This window comes from Schistocerca americana, chromosome 11 (genome assembly GCF_021461395.2).
Source record: "Schistocerca americana isolate TAMUIC-IGC-003095 chromosome 11, iqSchAmer2.1, whole genome shotgun sequence".
Lineage (NCBI taxonomy): Eukaryota > Metazoa > Arthropoda > Insecta > Orthoptera > Acrididae > Schistocerca > Schistocerca americana.
Window position 1 is genome coordinate 58,881,783 of NC_060129.1, and position 25,911 is coordinate 58,907,693.

A 25,911-nucleotide genomic window follows, 5' to 3' on the forward strand; every position below is an offset into this window, starting at 1 on the left:
ATTGCAGCTAAGTAACCAGAGAAATACAAGGTGCATTCAAGTTCTAAGCCCTTTGATTTTTTTTCTCCGGGCTGGAAAGAGATAGAAACATGCGCATTGTTTTAATATGAGGCCGCGTTCATTGTCAATACATCCCAGAGATGGCAGCACCGTATGGCAGATGTAATTTTACTGCCAGCCGTGAGAATGGGAACTGTTTTAAATACTTAAAATGGTGATGTTTTCCTTACTTGAACAGCATGCAATCATTCGTTTTCTGAATTTGCGTGGTGTGAAACCAATTGACATTCATCGACAGTTGAAGGAGACATGTGGTGATGGAGTTATGGATGTGTCTAAAGTGCGTTCGTGGGTGCGACAGTTTAATGAAGGCAGAACATCGTGTGACAACAAACCGAAACAACCTCGGGCTCGCTCAGGCCGGTCTGACGACATGATCAAGAAAGTGGAGAGAATTGTTTTGGGGGATCGCCGAATGACTGTTGAACAGATCGCCTCCAGAGTTGGCATTTCTGTGGGTTATGTGCACACAATCCTGCATGACGACCTGAAAATGCAAAAAGTGTCATCCAGGTGGGTGCCACGAATGCCGACGGACGACCACATGGCTGCCCGTGTGGCATGTTGCCAAGCAATGTTGACGCGCAACAACAGCATGAATGGGGCTCTCTTTTCATCGGTTGTGACAATCGATGAGACGTGGATGCCATTTTTCAATCCAGAAACAAAGCGCCAGTCAGCTCAATGGAAGCGCACAGATTCACCGCCACCAAAAAAGTTTTGGGTAACCGCCAGTACTGAAAAAATGATGGTGTCCATGTTCTAGGACAGCGAGGGCGTAATCCTTACCCATTGCATTCCAAAGGGCACTACGGTAACAGGTGCATCCTACGAAAATGTTTTGAAGAACAAATTCCTTCCTCCACTGCAACAAAAACGTCCGGGAAGGGCTGCGCGTGTGCTGTTTCACCAAGAGAACGCACCCGCACATCGAGCTAACGTTACGCAACAGTTTCTTCGTGATAACAACTTTGAAGTGATTTCTCATGCTCCCTACTCACCTGACCTGCCTCCTAGTGACTTTTGGCTTTTTCCAACAATGAAAGACACTCTCTGTGGCCGCACATTCACCAGCCATGCTGCTATTGCCTCAGCGATTTTCCAGTGGTCAAAACAGACTCCTAAAGAAGCCTTCGTCGCTGCCTTGGAATCATGGCGCCAGCGTTGTGAAAAATGTGTACGTCTGCAGGGCGATTACGTCGAGATGTAACGCCAGTTTCAACGATTTCAGGTGAGTAGTTAATTAGAAAATAAATCGGAGGCCTTAGAACTTGAATGCACCTCGTATTGGAGCTGCAGATAGCGGAGGTTTAGATCAATACATCTGGTAGTTTGGTTTGATCATAATACTTTGTAACAGTAGTATACTAATGAAGATCCTTATTGCATCACTGTTTGTGTCCTTCCAGCCAGTAATGTTCTTATCTCGAGTATATCTACTACTCTCAGTAACTACTATATTCACCAACTCATTGCCCATTATTTTACTTACATATTGCACCTTATCTGGAGTCATTCTGTGCAAATTCTGAAGATGTTCCAGTAAACAAAAATCTTGGATGAGCAAGAGGCAATTCTGCACCCGTTTCTATTTCATATTTTTTCTGATGCTGGAAAAACTAACATCACTTGAGTCACTTTCTTGATCTGTCATCACTTCACTAACACTGTCAGTGTCTGAAGAGTCACTTTCTGACCCAATAAATTCTATATCAAATTTTTCATCTCTCTCCATAATAGGGGGAAAAAACAAAGGGAAAAACCAAACACATAACAACATCTCTACACAGCAAAAGGAAATGGCAACTAGAATCTCTCCTCCTCTAACTTTCACTGCAGCTAGCCAACGGGGGGTTTGAAGATGCTGTAATATTATCAAAGTAGCATTCTTGTGCTCTGTTGCGACCACATCTGTAAATGACTCAATGTAACGACAGACGAGTATTCTCAGGTTTTTAAGTTGTTGTAAATATTAACATCCCGAGTATTTAAAAAATGGCTCTGAGCACTATGGGACTTCACATCTGAGGTCATCAGTCTCCTAGGCTTAAAACTACTTAAACCAGGCTGTTCCACCTTGTTGGCTCCATTGTGAGCCGTGGAGCACTCCCTGCTCCAGGGAGCCGTGTCGCTCGCTGTGACCATTCAAGTGGGCCACCACGCCGGCACGTGGCACGGCTGACTGAGGCAGGTGGCAAATCAAGCATTTTGATGTGCCAGCTGCGTCTTACAAGATCAACAACCTCATACTCTTAGCTGCTAAGACATGGTGACATGCTACACAAGGAAATACGATGTACAGGAAATAAATAAGAAACAACTATTTTACAAGAAATTGCATAGTAAATTTATTGGGCCTCTGTAGCTCGACATTTTCTTTTTATTAAAAGATCGGAAATATCAGGTATCAAAGAGTTCGCAGTATTAATGCGGAGGATGGCCTTCATTGTTGCATCCTGAAGAAACCATCGTTCCTTACTTTTCACACTTTACATTGCTGAGAAAAGCTGCCAACAACAATACATAGACCCAAACAGGCACATGATCTGAGCGGCATTGTTGTGAAGCTCGGGAAATGTTTTTTGCTATAATGAACAACACCATCGCGACAAATCCAACGTGTTGTAGTACCTCTCTTTCAACAAAGTTGAATTTTGCAAATCGATAATCTTCAATTGAAGTGACGATGACAAGTCATCAGGGAAAACTGAAAAAGGAGTGCTGAACACCTTAAGTTCCATTTCCAAACTAGTGAGGTCTCAGAATTGTGTTTCAAACGACGTGATGAGCTGCTTTAACTTTGCTTGGTAATTGCCGAAAGTAGTACCTTCAGGTAGTTTTAAAGAAGCAAGATGACTGAAGAACATTAAATGTCCATTACTCATCTGCCTCTCAAATAAACATAACTTTTCCATGAATGCTTCGATCTGGTTGTGCATGTCAACGATTAGGTGCCCTTTGCCTTGCAATGACAGATTTAAATTATTCAGATGCATAGTTATGTCAGCTAGGAATGCCGGGTCTGATATCCATTTTAAATCTTTCAGGCAACGCATTTCTTCCCCTTTCATTTCGAGAAAAAGGGATATTTCCTTGTGAATGGCAAGGAAAACATCAAGAACTTTTCCCCAATTCAGCCAACAAACTGTATTGTGGTAAGGTATATCCCCATACTCCGTTCCATACCTTTCAGGAATCCTTTGAATTGGCGATGATTCATACTGTGACGCCGCACAAAATTCAAACACTTCACGACATCTTTCATTACACCACCTAGCTCTACTGTTCCAACACACAGTGCCTCTTGGTGAATAAAATAATGAAGAGTCAAAATGTCTTTCCTGAAGTCGTCCCTGAGTTTATTTTTCAAACGAGAAGCAAAACCTTGGTGACGCCCAATCATTTGCGGTGCACCGTCTGTCGCTACAGAATGGATCTTATCCTATGGCAAATTCATATTGTCCACTGATTCACAAACAGCTTCAAAAATGTCACATCCTGTTGCGGTGTAATCAAGTGGTACCACATCCAAGTGTTATTCAGTTACTTGCAGCTCCATGTCGACGCCATGCACAAAGACTGCAAGCTGAGCACAGCCCGATATGTTGGTGCTTTTGTCAAGCGCTAGCGAAAATGCAACAAAGCTTTCCGCCTTTTACCTGAGCTGTGTCTCTAAATCTGCTTCCATGTCCAAGATTCAATGAGACATTGTTTGCTTCAACAGGCAAACCCCTTCAATTGCCTGCACCTCCCTTGGAAACAAACATCCTGCAACTGCTACCATGCACAATTTTATGAGTGGTCTCAGTGAAAACGGCTTGCCACTCGTCACAATGATGTGAGAAACCCTGTAGCTTGCTCGAATTGCAAATTCAGTAGTGTTTTCTCAGCTCTCATGTTGTCTCCGCTCTCATTCACCTGAAAATTATAAACGCATTACAGAACATGAACTATGTTGCATGTTTTGATACCATCCGATTTACGAAACCGTTTTTAAAGTTACGTCTCCTGGTATGTCGTTCTTAAGACTGGCTACCAGTTCTCTGCATGCAACACCTTCTACCTGATTGTAGTGCGCTGCATGAAGACATGTATGATGTCGTCGTATATTGTACCTCTTCGCAGAATAAAATACTTTATGACATACAAGACACTGTGGACGACCATCCCTCTCTACAAATAGAAAGGTATCCTCCAATAGGGGTACAGGGCTCCCGCAGCTAGTCATAGCTGTCATTGAACACAGATAATTGCCTCTGTTGCAGCTGCATGCGGCCTGGGGGCAGTGAGTTCACTTTCCCCCTCCACGCAGGCTCCAAGCTGCCGCAGTGAGTGCTCCACAGCGCTCCGGCTCCCTGGAGCTTGGTTGGAACAGCCTGTCTTAAGCCTAACCAACCTAAGGTCATCACACACAGTCATGCCCGAGGCAGCATTCGAAGCTTCGACCGCAGTAGCAGCGCGGTTCCAGACTCAAATGCTTAGAACAGCTTGGCCACAGCAGCCAGCCATCCCAAGTAATCTCCAGCTTTTCAATTAATGGGTGAAACTTTTCTTTCTAGATGGTCACAAGTTGTATGGCATTTTTTCTTTGTGTGTCCACCAGTTAAGATCTACCAAAATTTATATTACACTTTTTGTCAGTTGTACAAGCCTTTGACAATTGTCACCAACCTTCTCTGTACATGACCAGTGTCTCTATGTAGTCTGATCAGATGTGGGTCCAACACACTCAAGTATGAAGGAAGGAAGCAATTCAGGAAGGCAGATCGGAGCTTGATTTCCTTTGGATAACAATGTTATTAGAGATGGTGTACCATCTCAAATTAATTATGAACAAGGACGGAAATTGGCCATTCTGTTTCAAAGCAATCATGCTGACATTTGACTTAGGAATATCCAGGATGGAATGTAACAATATTATGAGAAGGAAAGATGCTACTCACCATACAGCGGAGGTGCAGCGTCACAGATGGGCATGACAAGAAGACTTCCACACCAACAGCTTTCGGTCAACAATAGACCCAATTATGTGGGCGCACCCGTGCACACACACACACACACACACACACACACACACACACACACACACACACACACACACACACCCTACCACACACACCAGCTGCATGAAACTTCATTCGTGTGTGTGTGTGTGTGTGTGTGTGTGTGTGTGTGTGTGTGTGTGTGTGTGTGTGTGTGTGTGTGACGAAGGCCATTTGCTGAAAGCTTTAAGTGTGAGAGTCTTTGTTGTCCCTATCTGTGACTCACCATCTCCGCTATATGGTGAGTAGCAACTTTCCTTCTCATAATATCAACATTTGACTTAAGCAATTTAGGAAAATCACTAACAACCTACATCCAGTGCATTAACCAATGCATCACCTCACTTGATATCAAGAAGTAGAGGTTTTTCCAAGTGATTTGCATGCATATTTTTTTCTACAAACTGCAGTTTGTCACTAGCTTATCATGTATCGTAAAACAAAAATTGCTTTACCTACAATTAAGCCTACGTAGTTGCTCCATTTCCTATTCCCTAGATATTTGTGTGGTATGACTGAGCCTGTAGTCAAAGCATACCACAGTTTTACTTTTCATAAATTGCACAACTTCGCGTAATTTATGTTAAGAAGAGCTAGTTGTCAGCCTTTGCATCTGGTTTATACTTTGGAAAGATTTGACCAGTTATTAGTGAATTTTTACCAGATAGACCCTTTTATAGAAAGCTTCATTATCTGCAAAAAGCTTGAGATTTCATCAACCACAATTCACTAAACCATTGACTTTCAAGATTAACAACAATTATCTTATGTTTTGTATCTACCGCACAGTTTGTTGAGTATCTTCCCAATGTCCATATACCAAGAATCTCTGAGGGACAATTAACAGTTCCTTACCTGTTTGCATACCATTGATTTAAGATTGTTACCTACTGCTACAAATATATTTCACCACATTTACCCTGTCATTTAAGTAAACAATAGAACCTGTTCCAAACATCTTGCTACTATCAATATTTTACTTCCACCCACTCTCAGTACTGCATACTCTCACTCTCAGTACTGTGTATTAAGTGAGCCCTACAGTTTTTAACACTGTTTTAATGTCAACAACAGGCATATATTGTGTATTATTTTTATGGAAATCATGTGAACAATCAATGGAACGTGTAACTAACTCACATCTGGTAGTTCCCCAGCAGATGTGAAACATCTAAGGTCATACTATTATTTGCAGCCCGATGTTAAACTTAACCACAAAGTTACTTTGAACACCAGTCCTTTACAAGTCCTACTGGAAGTGGCCCTTGCCATCTTTTGACATTTTAACTATCTTACCCAACCAGTTATCTGGGAATCGGTGTTTAGTGAGGATTCAAAACAAAGCTGGAACTCGTCATTCCTCACACTTTGCCAGAGGCACTGATGCTACTACCTTAAACCTTTGGATTTATGGTCCAATATTTATCATCTTCACCACACACCAGTATACTTAGTTGAGTACAGCAATTCAGATATTCTTCCTTCTCGAAGTCCTTCAGGCGTTATCAGATTGACAGTAGAAGGCTACTGTCAGGGGAGAAAATGTGTAGTACTGAGCAAGGCAGTGCAGTGATGAGAACACTGAATTCACTTTCATGAAGACTATGGTTCAAATATGCATCTGATCATCCTGGACAAGATCTTTCGCGATTTTCCTGAATTGATCCGGGCTAATGTTGGGATGGTTCATTTGAAAGGACACAGATGATTTCCTTACCATTCCTTAAACAATCTAAGCTTGTGATCTGCCTCTAATGGCCTTTTTGTCGATGGGATGTCAAATCCTAATCTTCCTTCCTTAAACATGTGTGCTGAATAAGGATTCAATTGTTCTAAACCTAAGGATTAATGGATCTCAAATATAATTCTGAAGAAATAGATGTGTAAGCTGTCACTAAACTCATGGTTACTGCACTTTGCAGAATAGCATTCCCATACTAACAATAAGACTATTGTATGACTAAAATTACTTGTTGATTGATACTTCACACTCTGGAGCTGGTTGCCTCCTACCAGAGTGTTCAGTGTCACATCTCAACTGTTCATTACTGCCAAATTGCCACAACAAACAGCCAGTTGAATTCCAACTCCTTGTGAAACTTACTTTCTTGATGTGGTTCAATCTTGTATCTGGGGTGTGCCCCTTTTGTTTTACATGTTATCTCTCTCACACACACACACACACACACACACACACACACACACACACACACACAGAGAGAGAGAGAGAGAGAGAGAGAGAGAGAGAGAGAGAGAGAGAGAGAGAGAGAGAGAGAGAGAGAGATGAGAGAGGAGAGAGAGATGAGAGAGAGAGAGAGAGAGGAGAGAGGGGGGGGGGGGGGGGGGGGGAGGGGGAAGGGGGGAAGGGGGAGGGGGGAAGGGGAAAGGGGGAAGGGGAAGAGGAGGGGGAAGGGGAAGAGGAGGGGGAGGGGGAGTGGGAGGGGTAGGGGCGGGGGAGGGGGAGGCGGAAGGGGAAGGGGAGGGGAGGGGTGGGGAGGGGGAGGGGGGAGGAGGAGGGGGAGGGGGGGAGGGGAGGCGGAGGGGGGGAGGGGAGGGGAGGGGGAGGGGAAGTGGAGGGGGAGGGGCAGGGCAGGGGGAGTGGGAGGGCAGGGCAGGGGGAGGGGGAGGGGCAGGGCAGGGGGAGGGGGAGGGGCAGGGCAGGGGGAGGGGCAGGGCAGGGGGAGAGGGGCAGGGCAGGGGGAGGGGGAGGGGAAGGGCAGGGGGAGGGGGAGGGGAAGGGCAGGGGGAGGGGAGGGGGAGGGGAAGGGCAGGGGGAGGGGGGAGGGGCAGAGCGGGAGGGGGAGGGAGGGGGGGAGCGGAGAGGGGGAGGGAATGGGGATGGGGGAGGGGGAGGAGTGAGGGGGAGGGGGGACAGGGAGGGGGAGGGGATGGGGATGGGGATGGGGATGGGGATGGGGATGGGAGGGAGGGAGGGAGGGAGGGAGGGAGGGAGGGAGGGAGGGAGGGAGGGAGGGAGGGAGGGAAGGAGAGTAACAAAATATGCACATTTCATACTAACCAAGCACTACTGGATCCTTTTGCACAAGATGCAATTCAGAACCACATATACAGTTAGCACCACCACAGATGTCGGCTCAAATTAGATAAGGCTTGTACAACATTACATTAAGCCAAAGTACTTGAAGGCAACAAATCACTGCTATTGGTCTTCAGAGTCATAAATATAACATTGTACTGATAAGCAGTGATGTTGTATAGTTGTCATGTTTCATGCCTCATAAATAGATGATTATGGGTGTGAATCTTGCCAAGTGCTTTAAAACTGTTTATATTTGAATCTTTATGAAAACAACTTTTTTACTTTTATTCAATTAGCAGGTTGAAATCTAATTTCTTCTTTATAATCCTTTGCTGTGTTACTTTCATCATTGTACTGACTTCTTTATTTGCCTTGACTTTTTCCTTTCCATGATTCTTTTTTCATTTTGAAGCTTCCCGTGATACCTATTACCTGCAACTGAGTACTAACCAGTACTGTTCATTTGTTGGTAACATGTCAGCTCATGTAACCAGTGTGAGGATAGGTTCAGGTGAAAATGAGAAAGTAGTTTGCTTTTAGTTCTGAAACAATTTTTTCTGTGGTGAATTTGCTCACAGAGGTTAGCTTTAATTGCTGTGAACAAAGCAAGTGTGATGAAAAGTTCTGCTACAGGTTGACTGCTGTTGTCTCAGTTATATTGCACATCCAATATTGTTGTTAGGTTAGGACAAGAGTGCAAATTCAGTGCTATAAAACAGATTGTCTGCCCCAGTTCAGTCATGGATCACGTAAAATCAGTTGTTGACAGAGCATCTCACATTCCTGTCATACCTCACAGAAGCTGCTTCCAACATTGCCCCATGTTACACGCAAGTAACAGCACTTTACTGGCCAAGTTTGTGTGTCACCTATAACCGAGCATTAGCTAGCAAGCAATGTACCAAAGCTGTAGTAGCAAGTGACCAAAATCAACTACCAGTTTATTTAAACCAGACTACAGAAATTTATCTGTGATATTTTTGATATTCAATATCTCATTTCTTACAATGAATATGCTGCAGCAATTTTGAATTCCATCCCGTCTTCACTATGTTGCATAAAAAAACTTCACATGCAGTTAAATGTAATTCTGTCTAAGAGTACTACTCCTTGCCCTCCAAAATTCAAAGCAATAATCATGCACATAGATAAAAACTAAACCAGAGAGAGAGAGAGAGTGTTATGAGGAAAAGAAAGAAGTATTAGACATTAATGTATGATAGTAACTCACCTCCTCTTTAACTGCCTGAGGATCAAATTCAGGAATGTATAACTGTAACAAAAAGAAACAGAGATAAATAAAACCACTTTTGAAGACATGAATTTGATTAGCTTGAATACTATCACTGTAAAGGCATTACATGCACTGATTCTGTGCATGAGAAAATTCTTACATTTAGTATCAGCAGAATGTGTCCTATCACAGGCAGAGAAGAATGAGGTAATGTCACATGTCAGGTTAAAACATGGCTTCCAAGATTACATACTTTCCTCATTGTAGAAGTTTCACATTTTAATTAATGTCATTCATGCATTCATTCATTTGTACATTAGTTGAAAGAAATAAAAACTTTCAGGGATGAAGAACACCTCAAAATATAGATTAATAGCCCCAAAGAAGCCACTGCAGACATCTTCTCTAAAGTATACTAACGATAAATAATTGAGACTAGTGCCAATCCTTTCACACTAACAATTATGAACATTTCTTTGGATTACTTTAAAAATGGGACAGTGACTACTTTGAAATAAAATCCACTGGCTCTCCTCTTACACTACTAAACTGTGTTTTTATTTGTTGCTCCAACTAAATATTTCTGTAACATTGTTTGGTACCTACATACCGCCAAAGACAAAACCACGTAGAAATTACATCCCTCAGTCCAAATATTTGTATAGATTAAAGGACTTCCTAAAAAGGTTTTGTAATAGCTGAAGATGTTCAATGTTCTGCCTAATGCCCACTGGAAACCTATTACAGACTCCATATATTGAACTCTTATTCTGAAATGTGCACAGGTATAAATACTTTATATTGATATTGCTCTTTCTTCAAGTAGTGTGGTTGTGATGCCATAATTCACCCTAATTAATTGTTAACCACATATTCCATTATGGAGTTCATTTATTAGCAACTAAGTACTTCATACCCTTGCTCCTTGAAGAGGCTCTTCCAAGATTTCATGTAATGAGTGCCCACTGATATTTACTTCTGGAACTTTTTAAGTTATTCTCACTTTTTTCCAACTGCACAATATGAGTCGTCTTACTTTAGGTTAAGCTGTCTGTTGGGAACCAGTCATCAGGGCATCCTATTATCCTCCTGGCAACGTGGTACATGTTTGGGCCCTTCATCTGTTTACTGCTATCATACCAGAAGTGGACCAAACAGTAGAACCTTAGGGCATCAAATTCTACATGATGTCTTATTTATGTAGTATTATTTATTAATATGAAACTCTGCTGCCTGTGTTGATAACATCACTTCATAAATCTAGAGGGAATGCCTTTACCATCATTCCATTTTTGTTTCCCTGGTATAATGTAAAGATCTAGATAATTTATATCCTCACACATTTATATCCCCACAGGCAGTGGGGTGGCTTCCATGGTTCAACAACACAGGTAGCAGCACCATACATGCAACCACACGGGAAGGTTACCTGTGGAGGCTAGTCAGTCTGTTCAATGTTCCATGGATCCTTTGTACCATTAAGATTAATAATAATGTGCCATGAGTTATTCCACATTCACATGTGAATATGGATACATACTGATCATTTACAATGGTCTTTTTTTAAAAAAAAAAAAAAAAAAAAAAAATGTGTATGTGTATGCATATTAGTAAGTCCTAGCCACCGTTCTTTACACAACAGATAAATATAAATTTTTCCATGAAACTAAAGAAATTGTCAAGAAGAAAATTTTTCAGTTGTTATTGAAATTAGCTGTCTGACTGACAGTTTTTGTCACTGGATAGATGATCAAAGATTCTGGTGGCAGCATTGTGCACTCTTCTATGTGTTAAGGATAACCTCACCCTTATTGTGAAATTATGTCATTTTTTCTTCTGGAACTGTAGGTACTTACATCATTGTTCCTTTTGGACTGTAGTGGATTATTCACAAGAAATTTCACAAAGGAGTAGATATACTGTGAACAACATGGGTTAGCACCACATAATATTCTTGTGCAATGAAGACCTTCTTTCTTAAAGCTGAGTTACCCCAGAAGATTTTTTCACAAGACATTATTGAATTAAGATATGCAAGACACGTGAATTTACTGACTTGTTTCTCCCCAAGAACTGAAATGATTTGAAGTGCAAATATGAATGAACTAAGTCATTCTATGAGTTCCAAAATGTTTTCTTTTCTGTTTTTTTTTTTTTTTTTTTTTTTTTTTTTTTTTGTTTAGTTTGAACTCTTCTCTAAACAGAGATCTAAAAATTTTGAAGTTTCCATCCTAGGTGTCATTTCCTTAACATATGTTACACATATCACTGCGCAGTACTGCTAGGTTCGAGATGTGAACATTATGTTTTTTTGAAAAGGCGAGGAAGAGTAACATATGGTTGGTGACAAGGGACAGCATCTATTTCAGTTGTTGCAGGGGCTACAATACACATGGTTGATTTATTTGGCATTGTAAAATTAATCAACACGACACTGAATGAATGAAAGCAAGGATAAACTACAGCTGTTAAATTTCTTGAGGACATGGTGAGCTGCACCAAATCAGTGGTGGTGGTGGTTAGTGTTTAACGTCCCGTCGACAATGAGGTCATTAGAGACGGAGTGCAAGCTCGGGCTAGGGAAGGATTGGGAAGGAAATCGGCCGTGCCCTTTCAAAGGAACCATCCCGGCATTTGCCTGAAACGATTTAGGGAAATCACGGAAAACCTAAATCAGGATGGCTGGAGACGGGATTGAACCGTCGTCCTTCCGAATGCGAGTCCAGCACCAAATCAGTCTTCAGAATGACGACATCAACAACAACAAAATTCAAAGGCTTTGCCAACATCAAAAAAAAATTCATGTGGGGTAATTTTTTGTCTAATTCTTCCAGTGCTGAGTTGTAAGTTCATATATGACTTTCTTTGTACACAAGCCTCTATGGAAGCCAAACAGAGCTCTTGTTAGAAGATCATGACAAACATTGGTCTATATTTTACTACAATCTGACAAATTTTTATGCAGGTAGAGGGGCTTGCAACTAGAGGTCACTTGCTTTACTGCACTTCTGCCAATGACTGTTACTTCGTAACATGCCAATGTTTTGTAAGTAATATGGTGTGCAGAAGATCTGGGGGTGAGGGGAGTGCTACAAAGTCATTTTTAAATTTTAGTACTTTGGTTGTAATACAGCCATAATCAGAAGAGTTATTATTTTATGTGAGATACCGATTTTGTTATATCTTTCATGTGTGGTAACGCAAAACATGTCAGCTAGAGGAGCATACCATATCTGTCAAGTAAGTCTAATGCTTCTACTTCTGATGGTCTGTTTCCTATCCTTGTGTTATCAGCAAGTGTTAAGAAGAATGCACTGAACTTTATGGACAATGAATTCAATTCAATTTCATTTGTCTCACTGCTATGGTCACTATGGCATTGACCATTATTTGTCTTATTGAGTTTATTCATTTCATTCCAAAATTCCGTTTGTTTGTTCTTGAAATTTTCATTTTTTGTATATAGTGTACAGATTTCATGTTTTTCATGACATGGCAAAGTATTTTTAATAAGTCTTTTTCTAAAGCTAATCCTCTGCATTAAATAAATCTCTTTTCCAGGCACAATACAGTTTGACCTCAGACATTCGTCATATTTATCTCAACTCTAACAGTGAGAAATGGATTGCAGCTAAACCAGCTTATATATTGTTACCAGTTTTCTATCACTACTTGCTTATTCAGATACCTTGGAAGTGGGAGCTTCATGATGAAGTTGGAGTATGACATTGTAGAGGTGCACTTATGAAAAAAGGGCTGTTATCATATTATCCACATTCACAGTTGCAGTAGTTGCTTGAAAGATGGCAGTGAGGAGAAAGGTAAGGAGAGGCATGGATCAGTTACCAAAACAACAACTTCTAACATTGGCACTTGTTTCAAAGGCAATATGAACTTACAACACAGATGAATTTGACAATTTGAAATATACTTTATGTAAACAGAAACAGGGAGCTCTTTCGGATATCATGTCTCACTTTCTACACTTGCATCCTGAGTGAATTTGTGTTCCATATAACTAATGGGACAGTATTACTGTTGATTGCTTTTTTTTTTTTCCTTCATCCTACATCTTCCACCAGTTTTTCAAATCATAGGTGATCTCGGAATGCAGCTGGATGATAGTTTTAGGTTTGTTGCGTTGTCTACAAAATCTACAAAGTAATCAGGCTTATCTGAAAAGAACTGGGTTCTATGACCTGATAACACTGGATACATTAACTTAGGAAATTTTCTTTTTGTTTCACACAGCCCAGACTGGTTGACAACATGGTACAACTGGTGAAAAATGATTTATTTTGGTCTGACTATAGGTGCAGCAGCAGTTTCTGGTATTATCTAGTAATATGATTTTCTCATCAGGGGGACTACACTAAAAACTACTTTGTTATTTGTAGTCAGTACTACGCCAAGGTCAAAGCATGCTACTGGCAACATGCATAAAAGAATTTGAGGGATTCAGGTAATTGTAAGCACATGCTACAGAAAGCAAGACCAGTACTCATGGAGCTTTCAGATGTGTCCACTATTTAGCAGAACTCAGTGGGTCCTGAGCAACTATTATGATGTTTGAGATTAAATGAACACTACTTCATACAAAAAATAATAAAAATGTAGTAACTACATTCACATCTGATAAACTATGCAATGAAGTGTTATCAAATATTTGAAAATATTTATATTTAGGATTGCTACACTTATTTAGATATAATATGATGAAAAACAGACATTAAAATAAATACTAAGCACCAGCTTCAGAAATACATAACCAGTTTTATACCATTAATATACATACTTATTTAGATCACAATGTAGCTTTGAAAGTTTAATACAGGAATTTTTTTTCATAATTGTGAATCCTTGAGATGATGAACTATTTGAGTAATATGAGACATTTGCAGTGATAAAATTCAAAAAACACCAACTCACAAAATTACTAAATAAAACCAAAAAGAAAAGAATAATTTCCCATGCTCTTTAAAATTTCTTATAGTAATTATCAGAGAACCATAAACCTGTTATGAATGAGAAAATAATGGTAAGTACTGCTAGAATACATATTCAGTACAACAAATACTTTTTTTGTTATTGTCAAAATTCTTAACTGACTTTTGAAGATTTTTAATCAAATTATAAATTGACTTTGCATTTCCATTTGCCTTGCAGCTTATAAGTTGCTTCTTGAGCATCCATGTCTACAGTCATGTAGTAGTCTGCCAACGTAACAGCTCACCTCCCAGTATATCTTTTCTCCATGACTGCAATATCCTGGGGAAAATTCTAGTCTATAATTTTGTATTCTCTCAGTTGTTAAGATATTGAAGTGAACATTTTGAAACTTTCTGAACAACCTTCTCATCACCATGGTGCATTCCATCAAACTGCTTGTTCTGAAAAGCTATCAAATTCATAGGCCAACAAGGATATCCTGTTTGATTTTGATTCCCTCAACCGTTGAATCTTTTCCCTCAAGTGCTTGCAGGTCTTACATTCAAAATATATTTTCTTTACAAAATTGTTCAGGATTTATGTAAGAATAACTTTAGAAAAAATGTAAGGACAAATTACAAAACTAACTGAATCAAGATATTGAACTAGTATGACCTCAGCGTTCAGTAATATTTCAATTATCTTATTTCTCTCCCGTCATACATCGTAACAGTTACACATACATGGGCAATAAATGTCTTTTATTTTTTTCTTTCTAGGTGACATTCAAAAACCAGAGCTAAAGTGCAATTCTCTTTGTGATATTGATTATCAGTACATTGGAACTGATACAGGTTACATACATTTCAAGTAATTTATATTTTCACTTGTACAAAGTGCTGGAAGATCATCACTGGGCTAAACTTCCATTTGAACCAGTTAAGCAACATACAGGCAAACTAATTACCTTACATAATCCAATGGGCAACAAATTTGTGGGAAAATTTTTATATACTTCCATATCTGAACTGTGTTGCACTCACAATGTTGTTTATAATTTCCTTTCAGCAAATATCACTGTGTGAAGATGTTTCACCATAAACACTTCTTTGGCATCCATGCTCCCTGCACTCATTTGTTGTGATAATGCTGTTTCGTACAGTTATTCAGTTCTGTGCATACCTAACAATCTGATATCTTAATTCGATAACTGGCAGAGTTTGTTTTCATTATACATCACAGTTACTGTGCTACAACAATTTAAGTAAATTATTGTGCGGAACTCTAAAAAGTTTGGAGAGAAAAAAACAAATTGCACAAACTTTGTGTATGGTTGATTTTAGGCTCATGCGTCACAGCTTATGAAATGTAGCTAAAATATCACAATTTAAATAAAATTGAGAGTAGAATAATATCTGATTTTGTTCTAGAGTTATTGATTTTTATATCAGACAGACGGTCTGATGATGCACCCATTCCCGTCCCTGCGCATTGAGAGTCATGTTGTCATAACAGTCATCAAATTTCATAAAAAGTTCAAGATATCGTAATGAGGTTTCTTGCAAATGTTAGCACAGAAAGAGGCACATGTATTGTAAGGCACATGTATTGTATCATAAATAATCAAAAATTTGGCCTTGACCAAGATAGGGAAGTAACTCGTCCACAGCTGTGAGAGGTCAATGGAATGGGACACGTAAATATGTCAACAGTGCATCAGTAAAACTCAGGACCACATTTAAACATATCTTCAGCATCTTGGGAGTGACAGTGCATAATGAATTAACTAGTCAACAGCAGGTAAGCAGTTGATGTGACCATCTGCATTCCATCACACAAGATGGATGACAAATTCCACATCATATTACTTTATGAAGTACACTATGTGATCAAAAGTATCCGGACACCACCAAAAACATACAATTTTCATATTAAGTGCATTGTGCTGCCACCTACTGCAAGGTACTCCATATCAGTACCTCAGTCCTCATTAGATATCATGAGAGAGCAGACTGGGCACTCCGAACGTTGGCAGGTGATTGGGTTTAACTTGTGTCATACATCTGTATGTGAGATTTCCACACTCCATAACACCGCTAGGTCCACTGTTTCCAATGTGATAGCGAAGTTGAAACTTGAAGGGACATGTACAGCACAAAAGCGTATAGGCCGACCTTGTCAGTTGGCTGACAGAGACCACAGACAGTTAAAGAGGGTCATAATGTGTAATAGGTGACATGCATCCAGACCATCACACAGGAATTTTACACTGCATCAGGATCCACTGGAAGTACTATAGCAGTTTGGCGGGAGGCGAGAAACCTTGGATATCATGGTCGCAAGGCTTCTCATAAGCCAGACATCACACCAGTAAATGCCGAACAATGCCTCACTTGGTGAAAGGAGTGCTAACATTGGATGACTGAACTGTGGAGAAACATTGTGTGGAGTGAGGAATTGTGGTACACAATGTGGCGATCCAATACCGGGGTGTGGGTATGGCGAATGCCTGGTGATCATCATCTGCTAGCATGTGTAGTGCCAACAGTAAACTTCAGAGGCAGTGGTGTTACAGTGTGTGTGTGTGTGTGTGTGTGTATGTGTGTTTTTCATGGAGGGGGCTTGCATCGCTTGTTGTTTTGTGTGGCACAACAGCAGAACGCGCCTACATTGGTGTTTTAAGCACTTTTTTTATTCCCACTGTTGAAGAGCAATGCGGGGATGGCGATTGCATATTTCTACATGATCGAGCACCTGTTCATAAAGCATGGCCTGTGGTGGTGTGGTTACATGACAGTAACATACCTGTAATGGGCTGGCCTGCACAGAGTCCTGACCTGAATCCTACAGAACACCTTTGGGATGATTTGGAACATCGACTTTGTACCAGGCCTCACCAACTGACAGTAATACCTCTCCTTAGTGCAGCACTCCATGAAGAATGCCATTCCCCAAAAAACCTTCCAGCACCTGACAGAAATATGCCTGCGAGAATGGAAGCTGTCATCAAAGCTATGGGTGGGCCAACACCATACTGAAATCCTGCATTACCATGGAACGTGCCACGTACTTGGAAGTCATTTTCAGCCAGGTGTCCAGATACTTTTGATCACATAGTGAATTGTTTTGTACTCCACAAAAGGCGTTAGCAAGCTCACAAAATATACCAAGATTATTCTTCTTGCTTAGCTCTGCCATGACAATCTGTAATGTTACAAATGGTTCTCTGTGGAGAACTGCATGCTAAAGCCAAATTCAAAAGTTTTTCTGTGAATGTACCATGGAATTTAGCAACACTGCATATATATTGGAATCCTGTATCAACCTACATAGGAGTGAGCTATCACATAGTTATATTTATTACCTTTGATAACCTCCACGGCACAAAAAACAGAAATGTACATGATTTGTTAAAACGAGTAGCCGAATGCCATGGAAAGATGAAAGAGTCAGGCATTATTTAAAGAGAAACATGTCAAATTATTATTCTGCAACTATCTATTTCTCTCTAACTGCTCCTCTAAATTTGGATTTAAAACATCCAACACATGCATTATACAAAATGTTCGGTATCAAGAATAGTTGCTGTAGGTATGGCTATAAATATTGTTCCAAGCACTAATAAGAATTTCCTCACAATTGCTACAAAGTGGCAGAAAAAAACCTGAATCAGGAAGAACTGTACACGGATGGTGGGAAATTACAAACAGCACTTAGTTCCAGATGACTTATTTCTTTGTAACACATCCTTTACATTCTGCCATTAGACAAGGAATTTTTTGTTCCACATGCAGTACCTCACAGACATTATTGCTTACAATGTTCTCAGTTTCTTCTGGTCCCAATTTTTTTTGTGTTTCCTCCTTGGAACAATTAGTGGACTCCAGAGTTACCAACGGATGTTCAGGAAACTGAAAGAAAAGGAAAAGAAAATCTCAGTTATGAGTTCTTACACATTTCTGCATATATTACAGCCTCTCAATATTTTATTATGAATATCATCCCATTTGCAATGATTCTCATCTCTCACACACAAGGAAATTTAATGAAACTAATTTTCTGAGCAGCTATTCTAAGTTACATCAATACGGTTTCATATCTATGCTACCTTGCTCAATAATCTTTGTAGACAATCACAGTTCTGTCTCATAAGCAGCATACTTAACTGTATAATAGTATACAGGATAAGTAATACGTGGCTCTTTGGCATACTGAATTCACTCATGATGAACTGCATCACTGTTCATTAAATCTTCTGTATCTCCTGTACTAACCTTCCCAGTAACACTTCTATACTCATAAATTGGCAAAACAAGTGTTCCAGAAACAGTTTCTTTTATGGCTGGGTTACACTTATAACTGTTCACTTATATATGATACAGTACGTAATGCCTAAAGAATGTTGCTCCAGATCCATGGTGTTGCGGCAATATGGAACAGTAGCTTCCTTAAACAGCCTCACAGGGTTTTCAGTGTCCTCTGCTCTATCATTTACATATATAATGAACAGTAAGTACTTTTTAATACTCCCTTGGGGTAAGCCCAAAGTAACTTACTGACCTGACTATTTTGTATCCCTGAAATCAAATGGACCCAGTATTCTAAGTAAAATGAGAAACAAGTATTTTCAAATAAACAGCTACACTGCTACCACACCAGAGCAATGCTGCACTAAACTGCTGCTTCAACTACTATCACAGTCAAAGGGCTCACAACGAGATGTTGAGTCAGTGAATGGCTTCAATTTTGCCAACATAATCAAAAAAGAAGTTTCTGAAGTAACACAGCAACAATGTCCCTTTATAAATGAAATACTGTAACACTTATTGTACATTGTAACTGAAGATGCTATTTGCCTTGAAGTTTCCCCTTTTCTCTCACTCTAACGACAATGCATATAATGTCCAGTGCTTTCACTCTGGTTCCAAAACTACATCACTTACCACTTCTTGGGTGTTGTATTTTCTTGAAAATTTCTTTACTTGTCAATATCATAACTCCCTATTTGTCTTGTTGGTCTCTTGCTTGGTCTTTATAACATATTTAAACCTATTTCAAACACTGCACTGCTGGATTATCTCTTGAAACTCTCTCTACAAACTTTGAACAATTTGGTATCCGTTATATTACTGTGCCTCCAATCTATCAGAATTTGAATATCTTTGTGCAATGTGCTTACCACTCTCATATAAAACAGCACTTGAACAACATTTGTTAGCAGTTCTTGAGCCAAGGGATTTTTTCTTTGTTTCTGTTACCAAAATTGACAAAGAAAGAAGCATTTGGAAAATACTGACAAGAAAACGGGACACAACGATAGGGCATGTTAATACACCGGGAAATAATTTCCACAGTACTAGAAGGAGCTGCAGGGAGGAAGGGAGACTGGATTACATACAACAAATAATTGATGCTGCACAATTCTAGACTTCTGTATGTGTTATGGTCATGGTTATCATCATCAGTCCAAAGACCGGTTTGAGGCAGCTCTCCACCCTACTCTATACTGTGACAGTCTCTATCATTTCGTAACTATTAAAACCCCCATAATTGACACTGCTTCCTGTAATCATGCATTACTGTGTATTTACAATTTTTAACTATCATTTCGTAACTATTAAAACCCCCATAATTGACACTGCTTCCTGTAATCATGCATTACTGTGTATTTACAATTTTTAACTCCCAAACCTCTATTCATTACCAAACTGACTATTCCTTGATGGCACAAGATGTGTCCTCTCAACATACTTTTTCTTTTAGATAAGTTATGCCATACATTTCTTTCCTTTCGAATTCAATTCTATACCTCTTCAGTGGGTACCTGATCTACCCGCCTTATCCGCAACATTTCAAAAGCTTGTCTTTCCCTCTTTTCTGTGCTGTTTAACATCCACATTTCATTTCTGTACAAGGCTGCAGCACAAAAGTTACTTCAGAAGGTATTTCATAACACTTTAAATTCTATTAGTGATTTACATACACTCCTTATGAAAAGCTTTTCTTGCTATTACTGGTCTCATATCCTCTATACATCAGTGATCAGTTATTTTGCTGCCCAAATAGTAAAACGTAAAACATACTACTTCTACTACTACTACTACTACTACTACTACTACTATATTGTCTTATTTTCTAATCTAATTACATTGGAATCTTTGAATTTAATTGCACTACATTCCAGCAACACTGTTTTACATTTGGTGATGTTCACTGCATAACCCATTTCCAAGATACACAGAATTATGTTCAGTTGATCTCCCAAGTATTTTGCCATTTTTGACAGAAATACAGTGCCATTAGCAAATTTCAGTGCTACCTATTTGTTTTCTACAGTATTCCTTTCCCTTGTTTTAGTCAATAGCTGCCTAATTTCCCATTTCAACAACCTCTGGTTTTTTCAGTTTATCCAAGTTGCATGTACCAGCTTTCCTAAATTTCTTCAGTTTTAATAAGTAGTTCATAAAAATAAATTATAATCAGAATACACAACTGCTCTTGGAAACATTCTGTAGTTTAAAATCTGGGTTCGAAATCAATCTCTCTCTCTCTCTTTCAGCATTACACAATCGGATACATTCTCATGTCTCCAGGTCCCTTTCATGTAAAGAATCCTTTTAGGATTCTTAAACCAAGTGTTAGCAATGATTAAATTCTACTGTATACAAAATTCTATCAGACAGTTTCCCCTTTTATTCTTTCTCCATTCAGTTCTTTTATAGTATTGGAAATCGGTATAAAGGAACAGTTGCAATGAAAGTAATATTGCAATGTCTGTAGCATACTGTATTAAATTTATTATGAATGTAGTAAATATATATAATACACGCACTATTATGATGGAATTACATAGCTTCTTTCTTAACGTAGTAAAATAAGGCATTTGCATTTCCTGGATGGAAGATGGTATAAAGGCACTCACTGTCCTGTTGTGTTATTGGATTGTTGGTTCCTTAGTGTAAGTCTCAAGAGTCCATTCTTGTGTTTAGCCAAGCAATGGCTGATTTATGTTTAGTCCCGAAGACTGCCCAAACTGCAACACTTCTGCCACCAAAATTTATGTTCAATCTTACTTGCTGCACAGCCCTCACATCATTCCAATAATACTGAAGTCCAACTGGAAATCTAAATTAAATTTCTTCTCATCACTGAAAATCTCTGTATCCCAATCTGAAGTCCACATATGTTCTTCAGTGAACAGCTGCAGTCTAGCTTATTTATGTTTGAGTGTTAGAGCAGGTTTCTGCAGTCATTCCTTGAATGCAAGATGTTTGGAACTTGACAGAATTTCTTGTACACATCTGGCAGTTACTGACAAGTGTAAATCAGGAACAAGTTGAGAAGAATAACAGTTTGTAGCCCCTGCTTTGCACAAAAGGAACCCTTTCTGTGACTCAGATAATTTTCTACTTTTCTCGTATTTTCCTTTCATCCATATCGTGCACCCAATCTAACGAAATTATCAATCACTGTAATTGAATGGTTCAACCTCTTAGTGATTTGATGGTCAGAGAATTCCATTACCTTGTACACATTGATCTTTTTCATCCCATGCTGTTTCCCATATGACAGTGTCACAATCATGGTTTATGTACACAACTCACACTGCCATTAATAGTGTGTTTCTTATTTGTGGTAAAGGCAAATATGTACACAGTAATACCAGACAGAGCCTGCTCCTCTATATTGAGTTATACCATCTACCACCTGAAACATTGATGTCTTGTTATATACTGTATTACATCAATTGCACTACCATTTGACTGTGTTTGTTGTCATACTGGCTCTCAGACTATTGCATATACACTGTACACAATTATTCCAGCCAACAATGTCAATTTTTCCAACAAATATTCATGCCTTTATACTGATTTCCATTACTGTACTATTTTCCTGTTCCTAAAATCAAATTCCAGCCCCATCTCAAATTTTTATCTCCTCGACAATCTGAATAATTTCTTTTATCTCATTAAAGCAATTGAAAAAATGTATATCATTTGTGGATCTAGTAGGCACATATATTTGCACTACTGTTGTAGGTCTTGGCTTTGTGACTATCTGGATTACATTATGGAATTCAGTACACTGTTTGCAGTAGATCAAATGTGATATTTTTTATTCAGTATTACATCTACTGCATTTGTGTTTCTGTTCATAAAGCACTATTCACCTGAACATAAAACCTGTTCTTCCTGCTACCACACTTTAAGATATGTACTTCTGCCTGTAAGTGCACTTACCAATCTACCCAATAGAGGGATCAGACGTACCATCTTCTGACTTGCAGGATGCCAAGTTTGATTTATCTGATCACGACATCACTGTCCTTACTATCCTCCTATCACCATTCTAGATATCTGAATGTTGGTCATGGAATAGTTCACCAACGATAATGCTACCATAATTAAATCATACAGTAGATATGTGTATCTGCAGGAAATTGAATGTCTGTAGTTTTCCTTCACACCATTCACAGCAACAACACAGCACACGCCTGTTGACTAATAAGGCCATCTAACTGAATCTTTCAGCATGTTCCCTCTGCAGCTTCTGGAGAGGCAGCTGTCCCACTTTAGGAACCATATTTTAGTCTGTTCTCTTTACAGTTAACCTTCCTCCCCCATGCAACATGTTTGTGCCAACAGTACAGGTACACACAGATACACAAACGAGTCACGCCACTGCAGCCTTTCCTAATATACAAGGGCAAGATAAAAAGCCTCTGAATTTTTTATATGAAAAATCTTACACCTTTTCAAATAAAACAAATGTTATTAAGATTCTATAGTTTTATCCTCCATGTCTACATATTTATTTCTAAACACTGTCACCCTGGCGATGAAGACATTTCTCCCCGTGAGAGACCAGTTTGTTGGTACCGTCACTGTTTGACTTTGTTGATGAAGCCACAACATAACCTCTGCTTGTACCACATCACTATCAAAGTGAAGTGTTCAAAGGTATCCTTCACATTTTAGAGACAGATGGAAATCAGATGGGACCAAGTTGGGACTGTATAGAGGATGGTCAATGATAGTGTACCCAAGGTGTTAGACTGTTGCAGATGCTGCAGGGCTCGTGTGTGGTCTGTCATTGTAATGATGAAGGAGAAAATGCTCCATCTGTGGACAAACTCCTTAAATTTGAAACTCAATTACAGCATGCTGTGATTCAGCAGCCTGTAGTGGCAGAGAGCTGCAAATATACAGACTTTAAGAACAAAGATGTAGAATGTTGTTCCATAAAAACACGGGAGAACTGCCGGATACCAGTAACGTTCTGCCACAATATTTTGGCGCAGTCTTCTGGCCATCTTCAGGTGAATGCCACTGTAGTATTACTGGCGAGTACGCACTGAGCTCCGCTATTTAAAGCCTTCTGAGGTGACATTGCGTATGTGCTGCTCAGCGTGCGCGTTCATAACGGCTCTGTGCGCTGAGCCTCACGCCCTCCACTGTGAAAGCCTGGCGTATCGGTATCAGGTCGATTTCCACCTTTATGCAGATAACTATGTTGACTACGAAGTTTCTCTATAACAGGATTCCAAGCAGAGTTTAGCTGATAACTGCTATCTCGATTGATGAGAGTCTCATTGTCAGACAATCTTATTTCCACAGATTCATTGATAATCGAGCTCCAAAAGTTTGATGTCTGGGCCAAAATTTTTGTGTCGTCGTAATTCATGGAATGGTCTGTGGAAATACAATGTTCGGCGATTGCGGACTTGGTGGGTTGGAGAAGGTGAGTATGCCGTTGGTGTTCCACAATGCGCATGCGCAATGTCACCTCAGAAGGCTTTAAATAGCGGAGCTCAGCACGTACTCATCAGTAATACTACAGTGGCATTCACCTGAAGATGGCCAGAAGACTCTGCGCCGAAATATCGTGGCAGAACGTTACTGATATCCGGCAGTTCTCCTGTGTTTTTATGGAACAATCAGTATGCCGGGAAAGCTTTAAACATCATGTACATTGTTTCTTTTATTTAAAGAGCTTTAAGAGTATTCACATAAAAAATTTGGAGGCATCACTTTTCAGCACACCTTAGTGTGCTGTGACATATTTCTTGCAAAATACAATAATTACAGGAAGCTGCAATGAAGGATGTGACACATTTCTTGAAAAATACGGTAATTACAGGGATTTCAATGAAGGAAGGTTTAATAAAGTCTTTTTGAAAGACATCATGTTTATGCCAATGGTTGTTAAACTTTTTATTTCCACTATTGTAATGTCGGCCTTAGGCCATTATCAAATGCAAATGGTTTGGCTTTAAGTCATGTCAACTTTATACAGGCTGACACATTTATATGGACTCGTTATTTGCTGTTATATACATATGGCCTCGTTATTTGCTGTTATATACATTTGTAATGCTGGTAAGTAGTGCGAGCACACATGTTCATATATCGTAAAACAGCACAGTCTGTATGTACACATGTTCGTTCCCCCATCACTAGTAACTTTTGCACTAAACCACAGCAGCAAACTACTGTGGTTTAGTGCAAAAGTTGGTAGTGATGGGGGAACGAACATGTGTATGTACAGACTGTGCTGTTTTACAATATATCAACATGTGTGCTCGCACTACTTAGCAGCATTACGAATGTATATAACAGCAAAAATATCAATGACATATAAATGTGTCAGCCTGTATAAAGTTGACTTGGTTTAAAGCCAAAACACCTGCACTTGATAATGGCGCAAGGCCAAAATTGCTATAGTGGAAACAAAAATTTTACCTGTCACTGGCGTAAACATGATGTCTTTCCAAAAATTTCACATGGCTGTGAATCCCAGTTATGAGAAGTTTAATATAGTTCTTGTTACATGGTTCTAATTTGGCATGTCATAAATGTTCTGTTGGGCTCTTGTCATTAATTTTATAAAACCATTCAATAAATGGCAAATTTTATTCTGGCGTCATTCTACTACTGTCCTTCACCAGAAGAAAATATGCCAGTTTTCAGAAATTTTCAAAGAAGTCCCATGCTGCAAAACTGTGGCTTGGAGAACAACCAACTCTATTGGCTTCAAATTGAACCTCACTATACAGAACATCTCTCAGGAGGCTGGTTTCCAGTAGCCAACATGCTGTAGTGGGGGACGAAGGGGACATTCCATCACACATCTGCAAATCCATGAAAGGAAATCATCCAGCTGCAACCAGCAGAAATGGAGACCATGTTAGCAAGGATGAAGATACAGAAATTTATAAATGTGACCCAGTCGAAAGTATTTGTAGCTATGATACTTGTTTAAATACTTTGACTTATTCCAAATGTCAGTAGGTTATCCTTCCTGATGGGACCTATGTTACCGGTTGAATGAGTGATGATGAAAGAACTGTGGTGATGATAAAAGAACTGTGCAAATGTGCTGAAGGCAGAAAATGCCACTCCAAACACAGGATGAAATGTAACAAAAGGTAAAGAAAATGACAGCTTTATGTGCTTATCACTCTTACAAAAGTATATCCTTTCATATGAGTCTTTGCTTGTGGAAGGAAGGGTAAAATTAAATGGACAAGGGCCACAGATAAACTGACACAGATTTTTGTGAGGACACACTGTTTTTATGAAATAAATCACTATTAATTCATGATT

The 25,911-nt window shown here is 39.4% G+C and overlaps 1 protein-coding gene across 9 annotated transcripts in view; it reads right to left on the reverse strand.

The window, feature by feature from the left end:
• The window catches only part of LOC124553885 (zinc finger protein 708-like), a 201,556-nt gene that overhangs the window by 136,195 nt on the left and 39,450 nt on the right, over positions 1–25,911 (reverse strand). For 8 of the 9 annotated variants that reach the window (XM_047127893.1, XM_047127889.1, XM_047127892.1 and 5 more), the window contains exons 4-5: positions 18,124–18,216; positions 9,374–9,415 (exon numbers count right to left, since the gene is read on the reverse strand). In XM_047127893.1, the coding sequence (XP_046983849.1) occupies positions 9,374–9,415; positions 18,124–18,216 (135 nt within the window). Of the gene's footprint in view, positions 1–9,373; positions 9,416–18,123; positions 18,217–25,911 lie in introns of those variants that run through there. The other variant, XM_047127894.1, reaches the window with a different exon arrangement.